This window comes from Grus americana, chromosome 12, assembly GCF_028858705.1.
Source record: "Grus americana isolate bGruAme1 chromosome 12, bGruAme1.mat, whole genome shotgun sequence".
Lineage (NCBI taxonomy): Eukaryota > Metazoa > Chordata > Aves > Gruiformes > Gruidae > Grus > Grus americana.
Genome location: NC_072863.1, coordinates 14,918,788 through 14,942,138, shown reverse-complemented (window position 1 = coordinate 14,942,138; position 23,351 = coordinate 14,918,788). Strand labels below are relative to the sequence as shown.

Genomic DNA, 23,351 nt, shown 5'->3' with positions numbered 1-23,351 from the left:
ACAAAACATCTTAACTTATACTTAAAACTTTACAAGAATAACATGCTTGTTCAGAACAAAGACACCTTGTGGAATTGCAATGATTATTGATATGATATTTGCACACATGAGAAAAAAAAAAGGCTACTTCAATAGTAAATAAAAAGTAAGAACGTAAGGTAAAGGGCCATTTAGTAAACTGTAATCTAATTCCAATAGCTAATTAAGTTGCACTGCAATGCAGAAATTAAATCTGACTTTTGCTGGAAGACCGTAAGGTCATAATGTTGCTCTATTTCCAGGAACCAGAAGAAAGCATATATAAATTTTCCTGATATTTTGGTTAATTATACATGCACGCACACACACACACAAAATTTAAAAAAAAAAACAAACAAAAAGAAGGGAAAAATAGTATTTGTCACAAGAGCCAGAAATGGTGGGCAAGAGAACGCACATACTAGACTGCTCCCAACATGGCTAGGTTAAAAATCCAAGACAAACAGAAAGAGCAAACATCCACTGAGTGCCAGGATTACTTTTCCTGAACCTTAGTTGCATTTTGCTTTTTTTTTTTTTCTCAGAAGACAGGAAGCAACTTGAATTGAGCCATTTTTTTTAAAATCCTGGGAGTACTACAGCCAAAGACAAAACACAAACCAAAGGAGAGCTCAAAATCAAAGCAAAAAATAACCAGATCTTTTGACTTGTTTTCATATTCTGTGACGATATGTCCTAGACCTTTTGAATGTGGGTTTTAAAACAACCAGCATTTAAGATTCAGTAGAAGATATGCAATCCAGAGATGTCAGAAATACAGACAGGAATAAATTATACAGTATTTTATGGAATTACAAGGACTGTCAGCTTGGATAAAAGGTATGTAATTTTTAAATGTCCTCAAATGATACATATGGCTAAAATTAAACTCCTGATGGCATCAACTTAACATATTCAGTGCCTGATTCTGCAATCTGTGTGCTGAGCACTAATTTACACAGTTACTCCTGTGCACTTCAGCACAGCAACCTGCCGATTAGGATGCTCAGGGGAAGAACGGCAGAAGTGGGCCTAGATAAATATTTGCCACGACTTTTAAATGTACAAAACCCATTTGGCTTAGAAAAACCACTTCGGCCTGCTGCGATGTCGTTGAACTGAAGTAACAGATTCCATCTCTAGACCGGGAGCATTTATGACACGTTTGAATTTATTTGCCATCTTTTTCTATGCAAGCTAATGCTGATGCCAGTAAATATTTAAACTCAGAGGTAATGAAATTGCAACATGCCTTTTAGTTAAAACCAAAACATGTGCAAGCCTAGATGGCAGGCAGAAATTACCCTCCAATTCTTTTAGCAGGGATTATCTGGTGCTGAATCAGAATAGTTCAATATATACTTAGCTTCAGCATGCATTTATAAAGCTGCATTAGGGCGTACCGCACAGTACGAAAAGGGAGAGGACCAGTTTTTCAGCTGGTGTAAATCAGCACTGACATCTACGGAGTTACTTAGAGGCACATCAGCTGAAGCTTTGGCCCACAGTCATCAGAATCGTACATCCATCATTCACTCCACATGTAAAACTCTCAGCGGTGGAAGTGCAGAGTGAAAGTGTAATCGACATCAGATAAAAAACTGCTCTGTTAGTCTAGTTTCTGATAATGCTTTTCCAGACTGTGTGGTCTAAAGCAGTTTTACGATGTGCTCTATACTGCATAGCTTTGCAAAGTACAGTATTTCCTTACAGGCAAGGATTATGGTACATTAATCATTTCATTGGCATGATCAGTAAAAAAGGCATGATGATAAAAGCTTTGGGAATTTATCTGCATAGAGATATATTGGCAAAAATTAGTCTGGGGTTAGAGGGTTTGCTCCTCAGTGTGTGCATATCGGATTAACTCCACTGAAATCAGTACTCCTATAGCAGTTTACACCAGCTGAGGCACTTGTACTCTACCTCTGTTATAAATAAAGCTATCCACTATTCAGCTCATTCATAAATTCAAGGGTAAATGCCTCCTGCCAGTGCGTCAAAGCTTCTTCATGTCCGTAACTCCACGTTATTTGTCACTGAAGTCAATGGTGGTTTCCCTGAGCAAGGGCTGAGTCAACGTATGGTCTGGTTGAAGAGCAAGTCTGCTTGCAGTTACTCCAGCACTACTCCAGAGACCTTGAGCTAATTTCAGTGGGGTGAGTGCTCAGCCAGAACAAAAATGGGTGTAATTCCATTGAATTAATTGGGTTAATGCAACTGAAGTTCTGGCCCAATAAACTTAACTTCGGTAATGCTATGCCATTTTTGTTACCCCGTTTCTCCTTTGATAAACAGTGCTCGGCAAGCTCCGTAAGACTTGCATGATTGCCATATGACAGCGGAATTTGGTCCCATGAATTCCATGAGCTGAGCCAAGTTACTTTACGTTTGCTTAGCTCAAAATTTGGTCCATTGTAATTACTGTTGTCCATTAAAAAAATGAAATTCACTTCAGAATCTGACTCTCCTTCTAATTCAGAGAAGGAAATAACTGAGTAGAAATTAGGGCTATCTCTACTTGATGGGATTTTCAATGGAATTACAACAGGGTGACACTCACACAATGTGAGTAAACTTACATCCAGCACAGAGAGCTTACAGAACTTGCATAGAGGGGAACTCGGTTAAAATCAAACAAGAAAACAAGTCTCAAACAGCTGCATCATCCACTCGCATGGCTTTTACCACTGGCATCAGTAGGACTCAGCTGGAGTCCTGTAAGCACAAGTGGCCCTGTGGACACTACAATATAAATTGCAATTCTGCATACAGTGAGTATTGCCTTAGTTTTATGATGTTACTGCATGCACCGCTTCTGTCAACTCGTTTGACGTTTCCAGATGCAGTGCAAGTAAAAGTGAGTGCTCAAATCCAAGTCCCACCTGCAGCCGCAGAGGACTGAGACCTAAAAACAACGCAGAGCCACAGCCCTGGTGCACCCGGGCGGTGGGGCTGGGGTTGCTCAGTCCTGCTGGGCACAGCACCGGTCCCCCATGTCTCCTGCACACCACTACTGTGGCCAGGGCTATGTGGGGCTTCACACTGTGCAGACCAACACCTGAGCAGGCTGCGGGCTCAGGGAGCTCTGAGCGGCTCCACAGCCTGTGGTAGGCAAGGTCAGGTCTGTCCTGCGGCCTCTCTCCAAAGCACTGAGTACGCACATCGCTACTTGAGCTGGCCGCTGGGTCCCTGGGCTTGGTCCTTGCTGGAGTTGTAAGGGAAAAATGGTTTAACTCTATGGTGACTTCAGGGCAGTGACAAACATTAGCTCTTTGTGACATGTCGTGGCACCCTGAGGTGGATTAAGGAATTGGATGGCATGGTGCCATATTCGGATTTTGTAGGATACCATGGTATAGGTATTATTTTGCAGGACATATCAACAGTAACTAATCCCCTTTCTCAAGAAGCACACACAGGTTAAATTCATAATGCCAGACCACACCAACTTGCTCCAGTTTCTTTAAATCACTCTTCACATCTTTACCATTGCCTAATATGACTACGGTGTCAATGAGCTGCCTGAGATGGTGCTACATACCCTGTGGTTCTGGGCACTTATCTTCATAGTATTTCTGTCGAAGTGCCTCCTGATGAGGCCAGGTTTGCTTCTCATCTGACATCCGTCTTACACAGTAACTCATCTGCACCTGAATTTGCTCTCATTTCTATCTGTAGAGCCACGGGATCCCCCTGGCTGTACACAAGATCTGAACTCAATCTCTTCTGACGTCAACAGCTACCACCATGGGTTTACACTGGCATGAGATGATCAGAATCACTGATCTTGGAAGACAAAAGAAATAGACAAAACATCTTTGAAACAGCATGGCTAAAATAAAGCTACTGAGTCCATCAGAAAGGCAGGTCTGACAAGAACACGGCAGAGAAGATGGTTACTCTGTAAGTCAGGCAGGAACATTGTGCATTCAGTAGCAGGAGGTTTTGATAATGAAGGACAGCCTAACTGAGCTTTTAGCCTATACATATAGGCTGCAAAATATCAAGTGATATATCTAAAATATGTCACTATATCTAGTGAGAGATCTATCTATCTATCTATCTATCTATCTATCTATCTCATTAGACAATACAGAACACCTATATGCATTGCTGTGTATAGTGGTCTGGTTATACCATGGAAGTCCAGGAGGAGTATTAGAAATTGAGGAATTGAGCCCTCCCAACGTTAACAAGACTTGCTTTATTTGTATTTATAAAATAGTATGTAAAGTAAAGCTGGAAGATGTCATAAGGACAGTGGACCAGTTTCTCATCTTCATGCCCTTTGCCTCACTCGCAGTGCGCTCTGGTGAGGTCGGGGAGACGCTGCGAGAGGCAAAGGCCCTTTCAATGACACCTGTGGGCCTGCCCACAGATAGGATGTTCCCAGGCTTGGCTCAAAATGACAAACTAATTTTCTTTGGTCACTTGAAATATTTTGCCTTTCTTAAAATTTCAAGACGTTAGTCTATTGCAAATGAGTTAACCTTCTGAAAAACAATACGGAGACAGCACATTCAGTTTTGACACTGACTTCAGGGACCACAGGCCCAAGATGACAGAGTTGTTGCTACTTTCTGTCATACCTTCATTGCCTGCAAGGAGACAAGAGGCAAACAGGACTATACACAAACTACAGAGGAACACTAATAATTCTGCTACCACTCAGCGGTTATAAGAGTGTTTTCTCTTTACAGCTATTGCATCTTTTTTTCCTGTGCTATGAAGTAATAAGCAAGGACCTTCTATTGCAAATCCACAGCCAAGTCCATACATATGTGTACATACACACACACACATGAGCGTGCGCACTTGCTTCAATACTGTGTGTAGTGGAGTTTCTCCTGAACTCAACACAAAGAAGTATATTAATACCTAAGTCAGAATCCTTACCAGCCCTGTTTTTGCTATCTTTTAAGTTGCGCTCACAAAACTAATAATTTGATTTAGACAGCATTAAATATTGATAAAAATACAATGAAAACATTTCTTCCAAAGTACCTAAAAACTTGTCAGCGAATCTAAATTGTTAAAATGGAAGAACATCATAAAATCTGTGAAATTAAAAAAGCATAGAAAATAAGGTCCAGATTCAATCTCTCAGATTTTGTTTCTTTAGGAGGAATGAAGACTGTGATCTTTATTCTTAAAAAACCCCCACACTGATATCAACAGACCTGTCCCTATCTTTCAAAGGAGGTCATTTATAAATGAGACAATATATTCACAGAGACTATTTAAATGATTAACAGTCCAAAGACCATGTAAGAAAAAGTGAAATTAAGCTATAAGAAGCAAGCTGTGAAAGTTGCCACCAACACTATCAACAAAAAGGCTGTAAGCTAAACCAGAACGACTAAAAAAAATAAAGACAAGACAAAATGAAATAAAATAAAAAGCACAAATACTGGGCCAAACCCAGGTATCCAAACTCAGTGTGAACCGTTTATACTGTTAGCTAAGCGTGGGAAGAGCGATTCGTCCTTTGAAAGGAGCCAAAGGCTGAGATCAGTGACCAACGGGACATGGGCTGAGGGAACATTGCCCATACGTGATACATCATCTCAGGCTTTCCCTTCCATCCCTGCTCTCACGGACCCAACCCACATCACATGGCTAGAGATACGCACTGCACTCAGAGCAGGACATTCTGCCTGCACATTGTCAAATACTTCACTTAAGACCTGCTGCAGCTCTTGACATGGAGGTTAAGTGCTACGTAAATGCCTCGCTTGAGCACTCAGGACTTTGCAGCCCTTGGATCTCTACCCACAGAGCTCCCAAATGCTTGCGTTTAGCCCTTTACTGGCATGCTCCCTTCACTGCTGAACTACTGATATTGCTCCAAACCTCCTGAAGCATGGGACACAAATGACAGTCTTGTCAGCTCTGGCAATTTTTTATGAAGCTCGGTATCCTTCTTAAATCCCAGCTGCAGAAATCAAGAGATTACATCACTGTCCCAGTTTATCACTATTAAAACCAAATGTGTCATTTCTGGCCCTCGGCATGCTTGAAAAATGCCTGGAAACGTGTCATGAAATCAGTCTCAAAGCTCATCATCCAGAAGGCAATACAAGAACCAAAAAATTTTATTTAAAAGAAACCCCCCACCATGATCTGAAGCCAATCTTGTAATTTTTGGTGCTTGTTTCATGAGTTTGAATGCCTGAAGTGGGCAGTGTTAAGAGCAGACATAGCAAATGCCCAAGCAAACACATGCTGCTTCCCCATGGATTGAAACAAACAAACAATCTCATTTGATTAACTCTGCTGGAAGTAATATTTTAAAGGCTAAAATGATTCTGCAAAGATGACATGTTGGCATTTGAAATGAGATGAATATAGTGTCTGTAAAAGTGCAATAATCCTTAATAACTAACCCAAAAGAAGCATCATCCCCAGGGATAAGATGGTAATTCACTCTCCATATTTAATTTGTTTCTAAGCCGCTTTTGAAACAAGAGTGCTAAATAGTAAGTTGGCTTGTGATCCTAGACTTGACTGCTGGACTTATTATAATCACGCCATTGATTCAGCATACATTTCAAACTAAGTCACAGGATACAAAATCAGGTGGGCTAATTCCTTAAGCTGTTTAAGCAAAAGATTGTGAGCACGGGGTAAATGTAGAGATAGGAGTCTGTTTACTGCAAGCAACAGGGGAAAGATAACACATTGTCTTCACCAAGTGACTGCAGCTAACTCTTTGAACAGTCTTGTGTCTGAAGATTGTATTTCAAGACAGATCTATCCTTCATAAATGCATGGAAGTCTAGGATTTCAGTCTGCATTAAAGGAACAAGTGACGACAATGCACTTAATTAGACTAAATAGTTACTGAATCTCATTAGTGAGATCTTGCAAAAAGAATGGAAAATTCTGGCTTATGACAAAACTGCCCCAACACTGCTTCATCTCCAGTACTCACCCTGTTCAAAAAAATAAAATAAAATAAAATACTTCAAGTGTTTTGTTTTCTTTTTGTTTAAAAAACCCCAACGACCACCTTTCATCTACATTTCTGTTGTAGGGTTATTCATTAGCTGCTGGGGCCAGAATCAGCGTGACAAATGCTGTCAGATTCATGTTTCAGCCATGTTACCGAAACCCTCAGAGAACAGATAACGGTGTATCGACCACTTCAGGAACAGGAATGTGCAGATAATACAGGATGTGCATGTTCTGCAAATGTCCTTCGCCAGACAACCCTAAACTGGATGATTTCTCTAATGATGCACCTTGGCTACATTTACAATACAGTCTTGTGGAACAAAATATTAGGAAATATTGATTTTTTAAGAAAAGGTAGTACTACAGGGAGCTAATATACAGCAGTTACAGTAATGTTTGTCTGAAATGTGCACTGGGCAGAGTCCTTAAACTGCTCTTATTGCGAATATCCAAGGCCTGCTCTAAAAATCATAACAGTCTGAACCTTTTAAATGCAAATTTGTCCTATTTATCTGGTCACAACCCAGTGAGTAGAATCCAATAACTCACCAGATTAAAGGATATACAGGATTATATAGCAGAAGGTAATTGCAATTAACTAATATCTGGATGGCATTTAATACACATATTGTATTATTTCAATGAGATGAGACAGAATAATATTTACATTGCTATGAGCATTTTCTGTTTATAGAAATGGAATTTACAGTTCAGTAAGGTATGCAGGCATTATATCAAGAATGAGATGAGACCATTTAAAGTCTTGTGAATTATTGATATAAATTAATTTTGTTTTGTTTCATGCACCGGCGCTTCTTGCAGTGGCACCAGAAGAGCAGTGCAGTTTGTAACAGGGGAAAAAAAGAAGAGGAAAGAGCAAATGTGAAATGGTGTAATTTATTCACAATTGCTTTGAAATTCTATCTGAATTGTCTCATTATTATTCACGCATTAGAGGAATGGTCCAAAACATGACAGCATGGGTAAACAGATGCAGAGCTTGGAAAATAGGTAATCTGACTAAAGTATTCATGGCCATTATTAAACAAATGTTATATTGCTTTTGGGTAAATCTGGTTATTTTATTTAATTTGACATTGTTTTCAAGATAGCAAGATAATACTGTTCGTTTCTAATGCTCTGAAATGAACAAAACAGTTGAAAATTGATGCCACATGGAATTATAATGTTTCAACAGTAGCTGGTTAGTTAAACTTATAGAGAGTTTCATGAAGAATCTGCATACACTTATTAATGGACTTTTACATACAATATCAATGCTTAGAGTGTAGCGGTCCTGTTAACATCTGCTTTCACTGAGTCACTATGCAAGGAGAGATTGTTCTATGAAGAAAAATCTTGGATGACTATTTGTTTGAGACTAAACAGTAAAACTGAAAGAAAAGTCAAAGATTTAGTATAGGAATGGTAGATAAGACTATGAAAGCTAATATTTTGAAATTGTCTAAAAACTGCAATAAATTCTGCTGCCTACTGAAATTATTAAGCCAACAATAAACAGGAAGAATGGAATATCAAAACCTCATTGCATAGTGTGTCATCGTTCTTTAATGAGGCATTCCTTCAACCTTTTACCTCTTAACACCTTTGGTGATCTTACATTATGTACCTGTAAGATATTCAGTGTTCTCTTTCAGAGATTAAGCCTATAGGAAGTATGAAATTTTAGGAATGTATTGTGTCAGGTAATGATGCCAGAATTAAGCGTCGAAAAGCTTGGTTCAGGTTCAGAAGACGATTTTGAATGAATAGCTATAACTTCTACTAATTTATTTCAGAAGGGACTTCTCATATATACCCTCAAATATTTAAGACGCTTTGTACTATTTCTTAGGAATCCATATCTTCTCAAAGTGCTTTTTTGTTTTCACTTGAAGGCAGCATGGACTTAAAACAATACTGCAGGGAATGTACCGTTCCATAAAGCACATAAGGATGGCAGGATCCAGGAGACACAAGGCATAGAAAATTGTTGAAAATGATTAGATGGTACAACACATACTGCTCTTGAGTCATAAGTTCCATTTATGGTGACTTCTACTTCCAATAGATAGGATATTAAAAAAGGCAATAAAAATGAAGTTACATGAATAAACTTCCAGAAATGAGTGGAGTTCCACCAGTGATCGTCTCTGCGCTGGTAGAGGTAGAAGAATGGGGATGTTATGAACAGGGCAGCAGTCACTACAACAAATGAGCCTCAACACGGAGCCAGTGGAGTCCTTGGCGAACGTAACGAACCAGATTGGTCATACTGCTGTGTTGTGTTAAGGGTCCCATCACTGAGTCCAGGTCTACAAAGAATTCTGCAATACACAAGAAACAGAAGTCATTGTTTCAGGCAATGGTACAGAAATACATGTATTACCATGATTTCCCACTCAGTAGCAGCACTGCAATTAGTGAGTTCTCAAGATGTTGTGCACGTGAGCACATGGTCAGTAGGAAAGAATTTAAACAAAGGCAACAATATATTTAAACAGACCAAATTAGATTATCCATGCGGGAAGTCAACCACAACATGGTACAAGTGGTTGCCAATAGTCTTCCTTTAGTTCTGATGATCTGCACTTTCAGTCTTTCGAGCCTAGTTTTGCTGACTGCATGATTTAAATAGCTGGCAACGAACTGTGGCATTTCCTTTTCCATGCTGTACCCTCTCCTGGGCATGAAGAGCTAGTCTGGATCTTGCAGAAGACCTTGCTTGCTCTTTTCCCCACCCTCCAATTTCTGTTACTGCCATTGCAGCAGTTTTGGCCTTCTGCTCTTCCTGCTGCAGCTGCAGGCCTCAGAGGATGTGCGTGGGGTGGGAAGGGAGAAGGAAGAGGAGAGAGGGAACACAGCAGGAAAACAGCTTCTGGGAGATGGGAACCTACAAGGGGAAAGAAACGACGGGCAAGGCCACCGGGATCCGGTGTCGGGAAGGGTTAACAGGAGCTCACGAAACAGAGAGCCATATTTAGGAAGCAACGCCCCAGTTTGCTTTATGCCATGTCTTAGATGCTCTCTGGGTGAAAGACTAATCCTGTTAGGGCCAACAGACCTTTCCTAATTGTTTTCAATGGAGAACTGGATTGTGTCCTCTATTCTCCCACAGCTTGTCTCTTTGCTCGCTGGGGCGCAGGCATTCCCACATACACAGCACTTACACTATATTTAGGTGAGCGGGAGCCCACTCTCAGTTAAAGCTCCTCAGAGCTCAGATAACAACCAGCAATCACAATAACCGGTGGCTGAGCCCGGACATTCTCACCCTATCTAAAATCCAGTGCGCGGCACTTGGCCAGCTAAGGCTGCATTGGCTGCAGCTCGGGAGAGCAGATGCCGGGTACAAAATCATTATCAGTACTTTCTTCAGCAAGTAAGTGCTGCTTTGAGGTCTTCTATCCAAGTATTGACAGCCTGACCCTGGTCAGCTTGGGAGCTACAGCAGTATCACAGCACAAAGTGATTTGGCTGGAGGCAAGCATAATGAAAGCTTAGGGCTATCACCAGTTGCGTTAAGATGCTGCAGCCAGCAGTTACTTTTAATCTTCCTTCCTCTGTCTTTTATTCCCCTCCTCCAGTGTAAAATCAATACATTTAGAAGTGAAATAATGCACTGTCTTGCTTGCATTCTAGAGATCTCATTCTAGGCTCAAGTAAAAAATAATTGCTTTAAACACTGAAAATTCACCTTAAAGCCTAATTTCAGTTTAACATTTCTTGAAAAAGCTACAAGCACTGAAGCCACTTACTAAATTTATAGGTGAAAGAACAGGCCTTTGTCACTACAGAGCTGATAGCTTTCTACTGTAAAGAAAAAGTGCTGCTATCTTTGGAAGCTTAAAAAAAAATCTGATTTTGTCAAGTCAGCTGAGAGTTTGATGTTATAAATGGCGAACAACTCTCTAGGTGATCCAACACAAACCAGCCCATGGGCTGGCTTTGGGAAGTTTGCAGTTTAGCCTGGCCTGCTACAGATGCTGAGTTCATGACAAACTCCATCTATTCTCCCACATGCTCTGAACTCTACTGACCAGGGGAAATTCAACCAGAGGTACAGGGCAGTATGTTCCCGCTTTCCTTTTCAAACCAGATCAGCTTGGCGGGTCGCAGTTCTGCCATTCTCCCGCTTGCTGTGCCTTTTTATTTTAATGGCACATCTTTTGTCAGGCTGACAAGAAAGGCTTCTGTCTCCTGCTCTGAGCCAGCTGGACATGAGTCAAGTCCAAACTGGGAGTGTGCAGGCATACTCAGAGCAGCGCAAAACCTAAGCTGACAGCCGTGGACAAGGGGAGGCTGCACAGCTCCTACAACGTGCAAGAAATCTCTTATGTCTGCATGGGCATGACCTAAGAAACATCTATGACAGCAGTAAGACCCAGAGGTAGAGGTTATTAGACATTACAATGATGGGGCCACATTTTCATACCCATCTCCATTAGCTCATCAGGGACATGTTCTTGGGCAAGACGCATCCTGTGATTCAGATGACAACAGAAACAATGAGAGCTGACCACGAAAAACAAAAAAAGTCACTGGATCTGGTTTTTTCGTTTAAAAAAGAAAATTCACTTTTATCTTAAATGTGGGTTTCTTTCTTGGTTTATGTTTGTTTGGGTTTTCTGAGACCATTCTTATTTCAATATGGGTGTGTGTGAAATCTCATTTTTTGTGATGAACTGACTGCCCCAAGCCCTGAGAGACAGGCCAAGAGATCTGTCCTTCCCTTGGGACTTGAGGCAGTGTCTGGGGTTTGCACCTATCCTGTTTGCTGCCATGGGGCATTTCTGAACTCCCGGTCCACACGCCAGCGTACCAGAGCTTGGGCACCGCAACGGCCAGTCCAGCTGGCACCCGTGGATTAGAGACAGCTGTGGGGAAAGGGATGAGTCCTGTCCCAGCCAGCAAGATATAGGTGTTCTGAGTTATCTGAGAGGTGTGGGTGACAGCTACTAAAATAATTACAGCTAGGTTTCATGAAACATTGTAACATTTCTCACGTCAAAGCATCTCAGATATATCCTTCTGTACATGGAATCCATCGTGTGATATGATAAAGACCTGCAGAGTACCACAGCAGTTCTTAGAGACTTTTTTGTTACACCATGAATTTTTCAAATTGCAGTTTAATTGTGTTTAAGCATGCAACTTTAAATCGAGTATTTAATTAGAAATGAGGTATCTTTCCAGACAAAATGTAAAGACAGGCATGCTATAGCATATATGAAACTCGGATCTCTCTCCAATGGTTTATAATACTTCAATGAAATTTGAAGTAACACAAGCTTTCCATTCCCTGTAACATGGCTGCAGTTTGTGAATCAAGATATGAAAGAACAGGGCACAACCCTAGATGTCTTGCTCATGTGAGAAACCCTTATTCATGCATCCAGACCCACTAAAGTCAAAGGGACTGCTCATCTGAATAAAGATTATTCCTATATGGCTTGGCAGAATTGGGTTTATTTGATCGTAAATCAAAATGAGAACAAAGAAGAGTGTAGGGGGGAAAATGCAGAAAGAAAGTCAGCAGGTTTTTTCTCATCCAGCTCTAGGACTGATAACAGCAGTGGCTGGGTACATTTTCTGTCTGCTGGCTGAATGCCTGAGCTATTTTGATTCAATACCAAGTAGAACATTTAACAACTCCACAACACACAGGGCTAATTACAAGATTATCGCCATCTCTTTCTCCTATCAGAGCATCCTTCTGCATTCCCACTGTAACATTCTGCAGTACATTTGACAGGGAATCACTTTCACATTTTGTGAAAATGGATGCAGCTATGGAAAAAATCCAAAATGACTGCACTGCTACTAAATTAACCAATGCGAACAAAGACAAGAAGCAGTGGGGAGGACTGGACAGAACTTCTATTATTGTTCCTCATCCAGGGATAGATCATTATGACCCACCATTCAGACATAAAACTCTATAAATCTCAAGCTTAGTTTCTCTAAATCAGTGGAAATTTGCCACTGACATTAATGGGAGTAAGATCAAACTGCATACAGCGAGCACATTTGTCAGGAAAAGGCAGCCATCTGAAATCTCAGTATAATTTAAGAGAATGAGCCAATTCATGATGAGAATATTTCCCAGTTAGGCTCTGCATCTCTAGTGTCAAAGAAAGCTTTGTCAATGATTTGTGTAAGCCCAAAGCTGGAATCTGAATAATTACATTATCATGGGGAAGTTCACAGCTGGCCAACAATAGGACAAATTTGTCCTTTAGTTACATCTCAGCCAGTCCACTATACTCGATACAACCCAGTCACAAACCGCTCGCCAAAACTCCTTTGAAACGACTGTGGTAAACACTTGCATTTTGTTGCTAAGAATAAACAAGCAGATTTGCAATCCAGCCATAGGAGAGTCAAGGTCGTGGTTTTCAGTGGACATCTCCTAATCGGACTCCCTGCATAAACTTAACATCTAATGTTTGCTTATTATCCTAGCTAGCATTTTAATAGTCTTAAACCTGTTGACAGAGCAGTCTGAAAATAACCTCGGTGCTCTATGAGAAGCTGAAACTGTGAACGAATTTGCAGACTCAAAAGCTCTCACCACTTGGGGCTCATGTTCGCTAAATTATTTGCCAGCTGCTCTGATAACCCCATGTTCCGCGTGTGTTACACATCCCCCTCTGTGCTTGACAAGAGAAGATACGCATTGGCTACAGTGACCAGCAAGCAGATTTGGTCTGTTTGCTCAAGCTGTCGCAGTTGTGCTCTTAGATGCGGTGGTTCTGGGTCCAATTCCCAACAACGCCTACGAGAACAGAAAGAAAGCTAAAGCTGATGAGCCAAAGGGGACAAAGAAGCAGCTGAGTGGGGCACCTTTGTTCTCCTTAGTCAGCTTGTCAGCCATGTCCCAGTGCTCGTAGCTCCGCAGGACGTTGTTGGTGATGTTGACGTGGCTGGCAGCCATGTGGTGGATGCGCTGAGGGATGGTGATGGTCCCCGCTGAGGAGGAGCCGGCGGTGCCCGCGCTGCTTCCGGCAGAGCTGATGGGGGACGGGCTCAGGGACATGGGCGACGGCGTTTCTGTGCTCCTGCGAGAGGTAAAGGGAGAGTGAGTCCCTCTGACATGCACCACTTCATTGCCATCCTAAATGCACTTGAAAAATTAACTCTGCACCCCAGTCAGGGGAGAATGTGCACTGGTATCTCCTGGTTTTATGAGGAGAGCTTATAAACTGGGAATGATTGAAAATAAAAAGGGATTTAATTCTCCCTATAAATGAACCTGTTATTTAAAAAAAAAAAAAATCTATCATAAAAATAGAGCAATCTTTCAGAGAAAGAAGTATCTCATAGCGGTAATGATTTTTCTACCTGCTGCCAGAAGCTGCAATGGCAGTTAGAAAACACTCAATGTGCAATATTGGCTTATTATCAAAGCATTTTGTGGAAACCACAATGACAGTTTGCTCCAAATACAGTCACCACAATAAGTAAAGTGCAAGTCTTAAAAGCACCCTGCAGAGCAGTATTAGGAGCTGAGGGTACTGTAGGATTATGAATATCTCTACAGGATTCTTTAAGACTGGCTATGGAGATTTGTTTCTAATTGCCTACGGTTCATCTGCACAGTTTTGTACAGAGCAGTGTTTTAAGTTACCTACTTAGTGCAGCACTAATGTTCTAATATAGATTTTCCTTTAATTCTAACACCAGCAATTAGGAATCACCTGCTGGCTGCAGGCAGTGCGGAGGTCAGCACAGCGAGCTCGTGTTTAGAGCTGTGCAGTGCTGAACGCTCACATACAGCTATTCGCTTTGGAAATTTGTTTCAGTGAACAAAATTAACGGTTCCAAAAATCTCTTCTCTTGCCCCCATTTGGAACCACTTACCTAAACAAATGCATTTGATTTGCTGTGGCATAGACTTGAAAGGCAGGGCTGAGACGCTCCCGGCACTCTCTGCATGAAGCAAAGACACCAAAACTCTCCGGATGGGGATGTTGCAACCCCTCTCTTGACAGGCGGCCACTGATGCCTCACGCTGTGCAACAGCATCAAGCGCTCAGACTTCATGATGGCCCTGATCCAAACCCCAGGATAGAAAGGCTCCTCCTCTTGGCTTTACAAGCCACCGTCAGTGGTCCTGGACATGAAGCGTGGGCACAGACCTGCTGTACTGACACCCTGCACGTGCTGTAGGACAGACTGCCGCCACGGCACAGCCCTGGGCCGAGAAGCATTTGCGGCAACAGCTTTTGCTGTGGATTTTCCAGCTATTACCTGTGCTCAAGAACAGGCTCCTCAAGATGTGATAGATTCTTTTTTCAGAGCTAGAGACCACGCTAATTCAGCAGCTAGTAGCTCTTTACACAACCTATGGGTTATAGTTTAAGCATGTCCTACGGCACAAACATTTTATTTTTAAGTCTCAAAACATCCTGGTTGCTTGACATGCCACAGCGTCTTTAATGCACAGAAGAGCTGAACTATACTAGATTAGGTTTGGGAGCAGTTAAAAATCATAAGTATCTGAGGGAACCAGGAGTATTTTGTTAGAACCACTTACAACAAGCTGACGCACTTCTGCCAAATAAAGCACATTGTTCATTGGATTTACCCTGTTGTGCGCAGCCATTATTACAGTGGTGAGTCTATTAAATCTCTCTATTTTGTGCTTTCTGTCGCTAGAGGTGGGAAACATTTCTGTAATGAAACCAGGGAAAATTTGTTTCTTTGCCAGCCTGGAACTCAGGCCAACTTTGTAGAGGTTCACAACCCTTTTAAACAAAAGTGGCCAGAAATTCCAGTAAGCCAAGCTGAGATTTCTGATGGTTTGAGATCCTGAGCAGACTACACTTCATGGCAATGGATAAGTTTTGCTTTGTTCAAAAAAAGACTTAAGAATACCCTGCTGTCTCCCCATTCTGAACCAGGCTGCTGATCTGTCTCCAGTGGTGCCATACCCTGATGGTGTTTGGTCTCACCTCTGCAGTGTGTGACTTCTCTTCCCATCTGGTACAAATTTGCAGGGGAATAAGAGGGAACTGTAGAGCCAGAAGCCCTGAAGAATGCAGAGCACATGCTGCCAGTGGCACCACCAGGCCCACAACAATCCTTGGGGCCACCAGGAGACACCTGAGATACAACTGAGCCAGCTGGAGAGCTTTTCTTCTGAGACTCCAGACAGAGGGGACAGAAGACCCAAGTGTGGACTGTGGTCTTTGTGTGTTGGGTCACAGGCGTCATAATAACACCATGATAACAAGGCCCTGTCATATTCAGTTATTCTTACATGTCAAGTGCTTCCTTCTCTGAATAGAAGAGAGAGATGTGCACTTTCAGAGCTTTATCTCCAAAGTTAGTGGGAAGAGACCGATCAGCTGGGTGTTATGTTAGAAGTGATGCTGACCTGGATGTTGGGTTTCTGCTGCCTACATTGTGGCTGGACAAGAATTTTTTCCTCCAGTCAAACCCCACTGATTCTAAATCCTGGGCACCTAATCAGCTCCTTTAAATAGCAAGGGAGATGTCATCACCTGCAGAGCACACACTTCATAGTGGTCTATTATAGGATGGGAATAAAAGGATAACTTCTGTTCCATGAAATTTTTAGGTATAAGCCACTTCCTTAAGGAATAAAAGAGGGGTAATGCTCCAGTGGTCTTTTTTGGCACTAAAACTTTATGTAGATCTTACCGTATTTTTATTGCAATACAAGGTTTTGCTGACATTAAAATGCCTGGGAAAACTGGCATATATTGAATAATTTAAATTAGTAGTTGTTTTTCCAATGTTAAAATACCGTTTCGTTTTTTGTTTAAAGTGATTTTGTATTTCATCACTTTAGTGTTATAATCTATACTTAAATATATTTATACACACTCATATTCAAATTAATTTTGTGTATTTGGTGCATGTGCATATACATACACAGACCCCAAAATATTTTGAATTCTCTTAAGACAGTATTTTCCTTTAAGCACAACGTTGTCATTTTTGATTTTGCACTGAATCAGGACAAAGTCTATCGGAAAACTTCAATTCTTTTTGTGCTAAACTTCAATCCCTTGTACAGTTTTATTACTTTGTTTCCTTATTTGGTTCCTCAGCAGTGTCTAATTGTCATTTCTTCTTAGGAACCACCAGAAAGAGACCATTAAAGATAATAATTTTCACCTAGAATTCAGCCTACTCAAAGAAGGAATGAAAGGTAAAGTCCTTTTCCTTTGTTTTACCTGTATCTGTATGTGTGGCCAGGAGAAAGGAGCAGGAGAAATGTGTGTGAGGTGGCAGGAGACATTGCAAGATAAAGGCAAGGTTGCAGCAGCAATGCACCTTCATTGAACAGGAGATCGTAATTGCATTACCTTGACTTCATATCTGAGGCGAGGGTGTTTTAACGTTAGTATAAAGCCACTGATAATTGGTTGACTAAGTGCCTTCACATTTTCATCACTATTACGCCTTCAGTTTTATTAAACAGCACTTACCATATATCAATGAAATATTCATTGGTCTTTCATTACTGAACGAATCATTGAAAAATCATTGCAATGAAGGTTAACTTTACTTTGGCTTCCTGAAATGGTGTGGTACTTGCTAGCTAATTAACAGATATTTTTATGGCCTTCATTTGGCTTGAGAAGCAAACTGTCAAAGAATTCAGCACAGACCCACTGTGGCTGATTTGAGACTTAAGGAGGCTTTGCACAAAGATGAAGGTGTGCTTCAGCTCTTCCTTCCCACCCACCGTGGATGGCTCACATGGGTGCCTGATTTAGCCCAGTGGGAGCCCCTCACCCCTACAAGCCCAAGGCTGCTGCAAGATCAATTCTGTAGCCCAGAAGAACATTTTCTACTTGCTACGTATTTGAAACATACCTGTAGCTCCCAAACCACTGAGTCACGGCCTGTCCTTTGCCTTTAGAGGCACCAAAACAATTCCCCCCCTCTTGGAACCACTTGTTCCCAGACAGAAGTACTCAGCAGAAAATACTCACTTTCCATTGCCGCCCCAAGGTGAGGGGGCCTGTGAAGCTTTTGAAGAGTTCTGTAAGTACAAAACCAAAATGTAAATAAAGGTGATGCAAGTGCATGCATACTGATGACACCAGACTCGACACTCCCTGTTTTCGTTGCAAGAGCGACAGTGCATGTAGCAGAAGAGCTCATGAGTCTCATAATTAAATGGCTGGTGGATGATTGGGAGGTTCCAACCAGTAGCTTGAAAGTCACTTGATGAAAGAGGGAATACAGTAAAATCCCAGCAAAAGCAGACGTAGTTCACAGAGAAGTGGTTTAATTACCACTGAAACTTATTCTACAACATAAGTTCTTCAGAGTGCAAACGACTTCTTATCTTCAGGGGGACCTACATTCTTTTAATAAGAAATAAAAATAGTTTGAGTTGATGCATTAATGAAATGAATCCCTCCCAAATTGCTAGGGAAGATGGCTTGGGATTCAGGTAGTAGTAGAAACAAAACTTCTAGTATGGATCTGCTTGAATGCCCTTGTTTTTATGTATTTTATTTGCACAAATTGCCTTCCCTTACCTGCTTACTCATTCTGCCTTTCATGTCTGCGTAGCACCCTGTACAACCCTGTACAAAAAGATTGCCCAGCAACAGTAAAGCCCAGATTTTTCCAGTCTTACTCAGACTGGGTGGTATCTAACTTAGTTCCCAGAAAAAGTGGTAGTACCCGGGCTGAAGCTACCTATGTGTGCTTTCTGAAAACAATCACTCTGAGCTCCCTTGCAAAGAAGTCAGCCCGCTCAGTGAAAATTCAATCAAATTTTACAAGTTCTCTGCAAAGTATTACCGTCGTTATTACAAGATTCATCTGGTTACTGTAATTGCTATTTTGCATGTGAGGCACAGATTCAGTGGAGCACAGAGCAGCCTAGGGCATGGCCCAAGGTCACGCAGCTGACTCTGGGAGCAAAATCCTGCCCTTGACATCTAAAACACAGCTCAACATGGCAAACAGCATTGACCAAAGCAGAAAACATTGCCCAAACCATGATACTGGCCTTGCCTGTACATTCCTATACAGCATGCGACTGTGTTTCATTAAAGACATGAGCATGAAATGGCGTGTTTTGCAGTATGGAGCATATGCAGTGTATATTTTTGCCACCCACTCATACGTAAGAAGGAGGGAGATCCTAAACTCTCCTGGAAAGTCTTCAGGGATGAAGCAGCAGCTTTGATGTTAGTTTCTACTGGGGATCGTTCCTGACAGTATCTGGCGACAAAGACTAGATCTGTCAAGATTAAGACTAGATCGCAATTGGAGGTAGTTATTTGGCAATGAAAATATTTGAAATATTTTTGCCAATGACTATTGACAACACATTTTCGAAAAAAACTTCCTCAAACTTTTAGTGAAATGCATCAAAGGATGCCACTTTGGCTGATCTTAAAAGGTTTGATTTTAATTTTAAAAATGGATCATTTTAGTTATATTTTAATCCATGTTGTCTCTAAATTTCAAAACTGCTTTTATGATTAAATGGTTATTTTCTGTTTTGAAATGTCAAAAATATCAATTCCAAACTTTTAATTGGAAATTAATCAGAACCAGTTCTGTCCACAAATGGTTTCAATTTGGACAAAGTGCCATTTGTGAGGAAAAATATGAAAAAAAATTGTGCCAAAAAATTCCGCTCCAGCTCTGCTGTAAACAGTGGGCTGCTTTTCACAGTTAAAATTGTGCAAAATTTTGAATCACAACTCTATTCAGATAGTTAATCTATTTCATTTGTATTACAGATTCTCGCTAGTGAAGACAGAGAACATTGTGCAGCAGTACAAAACTAATACGTTGTTAATAGCTCTCATTCTTTTCTTTTCTCCTCCTATGCCTTTGCTACAAAAAGATTCTGAACATATAATCTGTATACACTCAAACATTACTTCTAGCAAATGAGTTACAATGCCCAGAGCATACACACAGTAACATTAGCTGAAACACTAAGCTTCAACTGGATGCCTAAACTCAGCATTCCTGATTTGTCTATTGTATTATGTTTTAAATTTTTTTTCTTATTTTCATTTACATAAAAAGACATTTTCTCTGTGCAGATGCAGTAAAATGGCTTTAAGGGAAAAGAGAATCCCCCCGCCCCCTTTTTTATTTTATTTTTAAAAGAAAACATTACTTTCTGCAGAAAAGGTGTATCAAATGATTTGTCTAATAACTTATTTTTAAGAAACAATCTACATTCATCCTGGATAAAATCTGAAGAGGATGGAATACATTTCATGAAAATGCTGAGGGTATAAATGTGTCTGGTTCAAATTTAATTTGTTGTGCAGAGCCCTGACTGAAAACACCGTGAGTACCACAGAGGCACTCCTAATGACGTCATGAGAACCTCCATGTAAGCAGAAGATCAGGAGTAACATTACTGAAGTTCCAGAGATACACACAGAGGACACCAGAGAAGTCAGGACTAGGTGGTGGTTGCTAGCATGATAGTAGTAGACCTTTCACAGCAGAAGGACCATTTAATCACCATTTACATGAAAATATTAAAACTGCAGTGTTAGAAGTTTTACTGGTTTGCAGTACTAATATGTCAAAGCCTGGAACAAATTCACAGAGTTTGAAAAAACCAACAAAAAAAGACTGATGGGCTGACAAACCAGTATAATTACATAATTATAGAATAATATGTAGTAATAAAGTACAAGAATTAATGTATGCTTCAAACAGCATTAACCAGTAAAATATAAATATCAAAACCTTGGCAGAGCTGAAGCACGATTCTGTTTCTCTCGTAATTTAGGAATGGTGAGAGCTAGTCATTCTTACACGGGGTAAACAGCATTTGACAAGGTAAAGGAAAGCATCAGTGATCATGACAATCAGCTGATCTCCACTCCATTCAAGATAAAGGCAAACTTTCAGGACGTACATAAGGCAATTTGAAGTTCCGCAGAAATAAAAGGAGTCTGCAACAAGCTTCAGCAAAACACACTGAATTTAAAATCTAAATTTAACTAACTAAAGCCTAAATAATTGCTTTATTATGGTTCATTGGGGGTCAGTTCATAATCACTTGCACATTGGAATCTTGAAAGAATCAGTTTCCTCTACAGAAACTTGCATAAACATTACATGCTGCTGAGAATAATGTTATTTTAGTAGAATTACTGCATATGGTCCTTTGAATCAAGTGACTAATCCAAAAAAATCCCCCAAATCACTTCTGTCCCCGTTCCCTGGCAGCCATCCTGTCTGCATTTCCCAGGGGAGAGGTTAAATGTGGGACTTTTAAGTCACGCAGTTACACTTGTGAGAGCTCTCGGTGCTGGTATGAATTTCATTTCATATCAATAAATTAAACAGAATAAAGATTACCTTAAAATATTCCATCAGAGATCTGGAGTACTTCATAGCATGGTCCTTCTTTAGTTTAAACATTCTCAAGTAGAGAAGTGATAAGCATCGGTAGCTGTGGTAATTAGGAAAGGATTATGTTAATTCCATTGCTTAATGAAACCTATAAACAGTAAAAAAAAAATAATGCTGACCTATATTTTGCAGTTTCTGTTCTAAGGTTAGATTTTGAAACATAAGCAAATGGAGAAAGAAAAAAAAAGTGGTCAAAAGCATTAAAACCCCATCTTGATAAGAGTATAAATTAGAAGAATAAATGTTTAGTCAGCTGCTGAAGAAATCCATTAGTTATCCTTTAATAGTTTAATGGAAAACAAGAATAATGATCTTCTGTAAGCTGCTTAAGTAATTCAGTACTTTTAAAGTCCTCCTTAAGATTTTAGCTGCTTCCCTCATTGTCGCAATGGGACTCACCATAAAACTGCTAATTTCTTGTCCCCTTCTGTGGCAGAAGAGCCTGTGAAATTCTTGAGTCTCATTGCATACCTTGTCAGAAAGGTGAAGAGAGAAGAAATTAAGAGTTAAGATGTTTCCAGGAATACTAGTGACACTCTGAAAAATAACAGCCACACAGAGATGTTCTTCTCGGACTGCAATAGTTAATGGCCACATTGTTCTGTAATGATGAGATCAATGCAAAATTCAACAGAAAGCACCACTTAAAATCTGGAGGGTGAAAGTAAATCACCAACCCATTTTCTGGGCCAATGAGGTGAATTATTCTTGAGCATATTAATGACATTTTATCCAGCCATCTAGGCTGAGTCCTGCAAACATTTGTGATGGCTGTTGGACAGAAGCACAAGATCTTGGCCGTACATGTACTGAAGTGTAATGTATAATAAGGTTTTACATATAATACCTTGGGCTTGAATAATACCTTCAAAATCCTTCTCATAAATGCTTCTTCAAACCTTTTAATATATTTTATATATAAAACAGTTTTAAATACAGGAAAGGTCATGTTCACAGCTTCTTAAATTCTTGGGTCCATTAATTTATGAGTCTTGTGTACTTGGTCTTCCTTCTCTATGTAATTGTTGCTGTCCAGCATTTGGATGATCAAGGACTGAGTATTCCAACCTCTTCTCTCCTTTTTTTATTTAACTGAGTACACTCCATTCCATGCATTTAGTCTCTTGAAAATCAATTCATCGCATAAAATCATTGTTCTGAGCCCTAATGCAATTTCACAGGTACTTGTGTTAGAATAAGTAATAGGGTTCAGTGTTGCGTAAGAAAGTTTTAAGGTATCCAGGCAGTCTTGATGAGTTCTCATTTACAAGGAGGTAATGGAGTGCAGGCAGGCAGTGCTGCTCTCGCTCTGCCTTCCTCCCACCACCCCCATCATCAGCCCCCAGCTCGCAGCTGTAGCACACCACCTGATGTGCTTCCTCCATGTCCTATCTCACCTGCTCTTTGGTATTGTTGTTCCAGTCAGACTGAATGAATCTGATCAAACCCAGAGATCTATGTCTCTGGGATTTTCAGTGTTATGTTAGGGATTTTAGCATTACCATTAAAACACCTTTGACAGTCAGATCTGATATTCCCAATCTCTTTGATGCTCCACTTCCTCTCACAAATAGGTGTCTGATGCAGATACTCAGGGAAGACACGGTTAATGCAAAAGGGGAAAGTGGTGCCTCTGATGAACGGAGGAGTAAAGGTGAGAAAAATCTCCTTCTCTTTCTTATCTCATAGTAAAAATCTACGTTAACGTTAGGAGCCACATTGAGAAAGAGTGGGTGCACAGCTGCACACTTGGTTTGTACATTCAGCACCCACTGTAGCCCACAAGAATTGTGTATTTGGAGTTTACTGAACCTGTACCAGCCTGCTGCTCCCCTGGGCAATCACCTTTTTTCCATGTCTGACCACTGACAGCAATCAAATGGGCAAATCGGTCCATCACTGGCTGCCCACAAGGTGCTGCCTACAAGACTTGGTAAATTAAGCTCTACCTTTGATGGTAGGTGGTGGAATTAACC

General features: G+C 40.7%; 1 protein-coding gene across 4 annotated transcripts in view; it reads right to left on the bottom strand.

Annotated features, from left to right (window-relative positions):
• Positions 1-539: 539 nt before the first annotated feature.
• AFF2 (ALF transcription elongation factor 2) overlaps positions 540-23,351 on the bottom strand; it is a 349,128-nt gene continuing 326,316 nt past the window's right edge. For all 4 annotated transcript variants that reach the window (XM_054839106.1, XM_054839107.1, XM_054839108.1 and 1 more), the window contains 5 exons: positions 21,775-21,846; positions 21,322-21,415; positions 17,952-18,001; positions 13,825-14,039; positions 540-9,305 (listed from right to left, as the gene is read on the bottom strand). In XM_054839106.1, coding sequence (XP_054695081.1) covers positions 9,184-9,305; positions 13,825-14,039; positions 17,952-18,001; positions 21,322-21,415; positions 21,775-21,846 — 553 coding nt within the window. In that variant the 3' untranslated portion in view covers positions 540-9,183. The remainder of the gene's footprint in view (positions 9,306-13,824; positions 14,040-17,951; positions 18,002-21,321; positions 21,416-21,774; positions 21,847-23,351) is intronic.